This window comes from Rana temporaria, chromosome 4 (genome assembly GCF_905171775.1).
Source record: "Rana temporaria chromosome 4, aRanTem1.1, whole genome shotgun sequence".
In the NCBI taxonomy this organism is placed as follows: Eukaryota; Metazoa; Chordata; class Amphibia; order Anura; family Ranidae; genus Rana; species Rana temporaria.
Genome location: NC_053492.1, coordinates 442,032,257 through 442,038,475, shown reverse-complemented (window position 1 = coordinate 442,038,475; position 6,219 = coordinate 442,032,257). Strand labels below are relative to the sequence as shown.

General features: G+C 37.4%; 1 protein-coding gene across 1 annotated transcript; it reads left to right on the top strand.

Annotated features, from left to right (window-relative positions):
- Positions 1–1,224: 1,224 nt before the first annotated feature.
- LOC120937948 (putative nuclease HARBI1) lies at positions 1,225–3,928 on the top strand. The gene is made up of 2 exons (XM_040351516.1): positions 1,225–2,312; positions 3,320–3,928. The coding sequence occupies exons 1-2, from the start codon at positions 1,610–1,612 to the stop codon at positions 3,694–3,696; spliced, it is 1,080 nt and encodes a 359-aa protein (XP_040207450.1). The 5' UTR covers positions 1,225–1,609; the 3' UTR covers positions 3,697–3,928.
- Positions 3,929–6,219: the final 2,291 nt, after the last annotated feature.

Here is a 6,219-nt window from a genome sequence, read left to right as displayed (position 1 = left end):
GAGCTGAAGAACGGGGAGAGGTGTGTGTAAACACACCTTCCCCGTTCTTCACAGTGGCAGTGTCATTGATCGTCTAGGGAAACACGATCAATGACGTCACAAGTCCAGCCCCGCCCCCCTACAGTTAGAAACACATATGAGGTCACACTTAAACCCTGCAGCGCCCCCTAGTGGTTAACTCCTAAACTGCAATTGTCATTTTCACAGTAAAAAATGCATTTTTATAGCACTTTTTTTGCTGTGAAAATGACAATGGTCCCAAAAATGTGTCAAAATTGTCCGATGTGTCCGCCATAATGTCGCAGTCACGAAAAAAATCGCTGATCGCCGCCATTAGTAGTAAAAAAAAAAAAATATTAATAAAAATGCAATAAAACTATCCCCTATTTTGGAAACGCTATAAATTTTGCGCAAACCAATCGATAAACGCTTATTGCGATTTATTTTACCAAAAATAGGTAGAAGAATACGTATCAGCCTAAACTGAGGGAAACATTTTTTATTTTTTAGATATTTTTGGGGGATATTTATTATAGCAAAAAGTTAAAAATATTTTTTTTTTCAAAATAGTCACTCTATTTTTGTTTATAGCGCAAAAAATAAAAACCGCAGAGGTGATCAAATACCACCAAAAGAAAGCTCTATTTATGGGAAAAAAAGGACGCCAATTTTGTTTGGGAGCCACGTCGTACGACTGCGTAATTCTGAGTTAAAGCGACGCAGTGCCGAATCGCAAAAAGGGGCAAGGTCCTTAATCTGCATAATGGTGGGGTCTTAAGTGGTTAAAGAAGCACAGATCCATAAAATGGATGAAGCAGAAGCAGGCAGGAGATCCTTGCAAAGTAGGTCCTCTCCAGCAAGGAGAACAGTGAGCAGCACAAGAATAATAGAACCAAATCTCAGTCCAAATCTCCTCGGACTGCCAGTCAGAGACCGAAGTGCCTTAGACCTTACACCAGTTCTCAACCTGGGGGTCGGGACACCGAATCCTGGGCTGTTCCTGACGCCCTCACCGCTCTCCCAGCATTTTTGCAGCCACCCAGCTGCAGCCTCTTCGCAGTAGCCCTATAAGTTCACGGCATGGCTGAGGGGCAGAGACTAGAGGTCAGCTGACTGGTGAGGAATGTGATGTGGGAGGGGCTGTAGGAGACACTATCTCCTGATTTCGACATCGGTGTCACTGCTATGAGACACCACAAAGTGGGAGACACAGTGAGTAACACTATGGGGTCAATTCACAAAGCTTTTTTTGCCGATACCGGTCGTTATGTAAACGATTTCACACGTTATTGAATCAAGTCCAATTCACTAAACGATTTAACGCTTGTAAAAATCATCAAATAACGTTTCACTACACAGAACCGATATTTTTAGTTTTGAGTCGTTATTGAACGTATTGATCGTTGTTTTAACGACTCAAATCGTTAAATATGTACAGAAGTGCAATTCACAAAGGTTTTTTAGACAATTAACGATCGCTAAGCAATCGTTAAATAAGCACCTCCCTGAGGGTGGCGTTATGACATTTCCCAGGCGATATTTCATTTGTTGAGAGGAATTTTTTGGCGGTTTAGGCTTGTGGTAAATTTTGTTAGGAGTTTTGTGCAAGATGGAACCATTTGGATGTGCTCTATTTGAACTGAAACTGATCCAGAGGCGAAGAAGGACACGTCAGAATGTCGTTCAGATAGAGAAACGTGTATTTCGTTCACGTACCTTTTTGGATCAATTTTCTGAAACCCAGGTGATAGCCAAATTCAGATTATCCTCTCCCATGATATATTCCCTGTATGATGAAATACACTTGGCCCTAGAAACACGCACGCGGAGAAGTAATGCAGTACCAGGTCTTGTGCGTTTTTTGGCAGTACTTCATTTTTTAGGAAAGGCCTCATACCAACATGTCAGTGGTGAGATTGTTGGCATCTCACAACCCAGTTTTTCCCGCTGCTTGGTCGAGGTCCTGCAAGCACTGCGACAACTTGCTCCAAAATACATTCATATGGGCAAGTCACGTGAAGAGCGGGATCAAATAAAACGTGGTTTTTTTGACCTAGCAGGAATGCCCAATGTCATTGGGGCAATAGACTGCACCCATGTGCCATTATGTCCCCCATCAGAACAGGAGCACATCTACCGAAACCGTAAGGCTTACCATTCCCTCAACATCCAGGTGATCTGTGATTCAAACCTCATAATCCGTGATGTTGTCACCGGCTTTCCAGGATCCTGTCATGATGCCCATATATTGCGCCAATCGGGAATATATGATACTCTGGACAAGGACTTAGAAAATAATGGATGGCTGCTGGGTAAGTGTGCTCCACTGTTTATTTTATGGTGTGTTTTCCAGTTATAAATGCGTATTTATTTTTTTATTCCATACTAGACTGACATTAGTGCTATATCAGTAACATGACAGCTCAACAGCTTTACATTAATCAGTATTTCAAAAACATGTAATAATAAACTCAGAATTTAAATGTCCAAAATACTTTCAAGTACTTTTTAGTTAGCTATCACCTGGTTCAAGGTCCACAAATCTTTCCTTTCTCATGTGAGGTGTATTGTTGTTCCACATGTTCCGTGTGCACTGAAAAGTAGTCACTACTTCAAGCTTGCTTAAGTGATGTATTACACTATCATATTAAGACATCACATGAGAGAGCTAGGAACTACTTATCAAAACACACATGACCAAGGTGTGCCAAAGAAGCCACCCACCAGAATTAAGTACAGTACCTATATGTAAATGATTGCAGCATAAGATGCAACAATTGTGTCAGTAGTTGATTTACTTGAATGTATAGTTAATATTTAAATCTGGGAGTTCAACACTATCCCTTCGGTTAACCCCCCAATATGCATAACATCAAGCAGCACTACCAAGCACAACAATCACCCCCCCCCCCCATTGTGCATATGTATTGTACATGAAACAGACATGTCCCTCTGGTTCTCCGTTATAGTCCCATATGAGGTCTGCACTATAGTATTGAAATATTTATGACAGGCAGACTTTTCCTCCAGCATGTTTTTTTTGAATAACATTCACATGCACTACAGTAATCATGGCCCACAACTGTGGTATGCTGTTGTGTTGTGAGTTAAGTACCATTAATGCTCAATCAAAAGTACAAATCCAGAACCTTGCCCCCCAAATAATTTTAAAATGTGCTTTATTAGACGTATGTTATCCATATGTGACTAACAATGGAAAATTTTCTAAAATGACCACACAATTGGCCACTACATCATGTGATTTAGCATGATTTCTTCTATACTTACAAATAAATTTATATTGTTTTAAAATTTATAGGAGATGCTGGTTACCCCTGTCTACCATGGCTCTTAACACCAATCAACAGGCCATCCTCTCCTGCAGAAGCAGCTTACAATGTTGCTCATACAAAAACAAGAGTGGTTATCGAAAGATGCTTTGGTGTCCTAAAGAGCCGTTTCCGTTGCATGTCCTTGTCTGGTGGATTCCTTCAGTATTCCCCCAGTAAGGTAGCTGATATGTTCCTAGCATGCAGCATTCTCCATAACATTGCAAGGCATGGTGGACTACAAGAGGAACTAGACACCACAGTGGAGGATGACATGCCCACAATTCCAGTGGAAAATGATCACAGGGGAAACACAGCAAGAAGTAAACTGATTACAAACTATTTTTCAGGTAATAAACCACCGTAACATGGTTTTAATTTTCCAAACATCATCAGAAATGATCACAAACTTGCATTATTAAGTTGAAGAGACAGACATGCTGTAAAATGAATTATTTGGGCTGATCTTGTTTATCAATGTCAAATCTTAACCAATGATGTTTTTTTTATGATTTCAGGTTAACTCAACTCTAAAAACTTTGGAGAACTATAATAAAATTAAGACAAGAGTACAAAAATTGCAAAAAAATGATTCTTTATTTTGTTTTTGTATTTTCACTTTGTTTTACTTCTTTTGCATTTATTTTTTATCTTGTAAAACATTGAACATTAACAGTTTCAAACATATAAAATAAAAGTTTCACTTAAAAGTCTTCTACAAAATCTAAATTGTGTTTGAATTCTTTATTGCAACAAGTGTAAGTGTGGGTTATACACGCAAAAATTCTGTTCATCTGCTAATAAGTACCAACATTTTTTTGACATTAGTGAGAAGCAATAAAATAGAAGACCGAACTGTGTGCCAAAGACAGTTGAAATGCTGCAGTTGCCTGAAACCATGTCCTTGCCAGAAAGATGGTGAATGAAATAAGTGCTGTTAACTGCGTTGTGTGGGAGAGGGGAGAAATGAAATAAAACTAAAATAAATACCACCAATTGACGTAATGGCAGATGGCTATAGCCAACCTAAGGTAAGGAGAGTAAGTGACCTGTAAAGAAGCCGTTGATATGCAAACCATTAAATAACACAATAATTGAATCATAATATTATATTTTTGGTGTTATTTATTGTTTTGTATATCATCACCTTCATCACTGGTCACTTAACTCTACCTTTGGTTGCCTATAGTCATCTACCATTACCCCAAATGTTACATATATTTTAATTTCTCCTCTCCACCCCACACCGCAGTTACCATTACTCATTTCATTACTGAGAAACAATGCACGTTAGTTAAAATGTTAACTATTCCACGCAGGGCATTTGAAAGATGGAATAGCGGTTGTCTACAAATTGCAGAAACATTTTTAACCTCATTAGTCAGGAAATGATACCTACATTCCATACCAATAACATGTGGTTTCAAAAGTAACAGAAGTCAAATTACAGCCAACACAACATCAAAAATATATGGTTGGGCAAGATGGAGTATGCAACCATTTGGATGTTTGTTTTTTTAATATGAATCAAACTACCGGCGAAGAAGACGACGTCAGCAACTAAAATATGTATATTTTGTTTTAAACTTTACAGAAACACAGGTGATATCGAGATTGCAATTATCAGCTACTTTGCTTTATTCTTCATAGGAGAAAATACACATTACTTTTGAAAACCACACAGAGAAACATGGTCCTTGCTGTGACAACAACAATGGATGGCGCATTTTAGTCACAGAGTACAGATAAAAAACCAAGCACTTGAGTGAAAATATCAATAATTTACATCCACGTGGATAAAATATAAAAAAAAAAATTTAGATCCAATAGTGTGCCTTCCTGACGGAAGAAAAGCATGACAAACCTGTCACATTTTCTGCTGTGACAAAGGGTGTCTGTTTCAAATGCGTAGACGTGATGTTATGTGATGTATTCTCCTATTAAACGAATATGATTGATGATTTTATGTAGTGCTGATGAATTATATCTCTACTCTGTAACTTCAACTCTAGTATTATTGATAGTTCACTTCTACTTTTCAACAATCCTACCACTTTTTTGCCTTACAACAAAAAATGGTTCTGCTTTTGAACAAAAAATATACATGTTAAAACAAATATTTGACAATATTGTTGCACTTGCATTTCAACGTGTATATACAAACAATTATGAAAACCGTAATGATAACAGTAATGAATACTAGAACATGCTTGATAGATAAAAATAGATTTCACATAATTCTCAACCTTTTTTGAAATGTTTTCAGAGGCTATAATGTCATAGAAAAAATCCCATATAACATTAATTGTATATCTATTGAAAATAAAATCAAAGCTACATAACTGTCTAAAGACGTTTCATTGGTCATCCAACCAGCTTGATCAATGATGGCCATTGAAACATCTAAAACTCAAATACAAACGTCATGTTGATTACACATATTTGGTACAGATCTGCAACGACATGGTCAAATGACATATTTAACTGGAAAAAGCATCTATATAGCAGTCAACTTTGGGCAATATATGACTTAACAATGTTGCGTGCTGAGTAAAAATTTAAAGAACAAATGTTTGCAAGCTCTTTAAATTCAAACTCAGTTGTGAATTATGTGAAATGTATTAAAAAAAAAAAATTGTACTTCTTATAACATTTAAATATCCTGAATAGTAAAATTATCAATAGCATCATTTTCGATAATACTTTCACAAACAAAACTGCTGTGGTTGCTGCTGGTTAGATTCCGAGCATTATGAGATTGCTCACCAGGAGATGGCAGATGTGCTTCTAAGAGTTCAGTTAGTTTGGCCATAAAGGAGAGCTTCTGCTGGCGATAGGTGTGTTGAGCTGCATTATGTTGCTCTAGGAGAATATTAGATTTGCATATGTT

Bases quoted from the DNA above. Each gene is read 5' to 3' on its own strand.
- LOC120937948 (XM_040351516.1), top strand. From the start codon at position 1,610: ATGGAACCATTTGGATGTGCTCTATTTGAACTGAAACTGATCCAGAGG. The intron at 2,313-3,319 runs GTAAGTGTGCTC...TAAAATTTATAG, and splicing joins AAATAATGGATGGCTGCTGG to GAGATGCTGGTTACCCCTGT.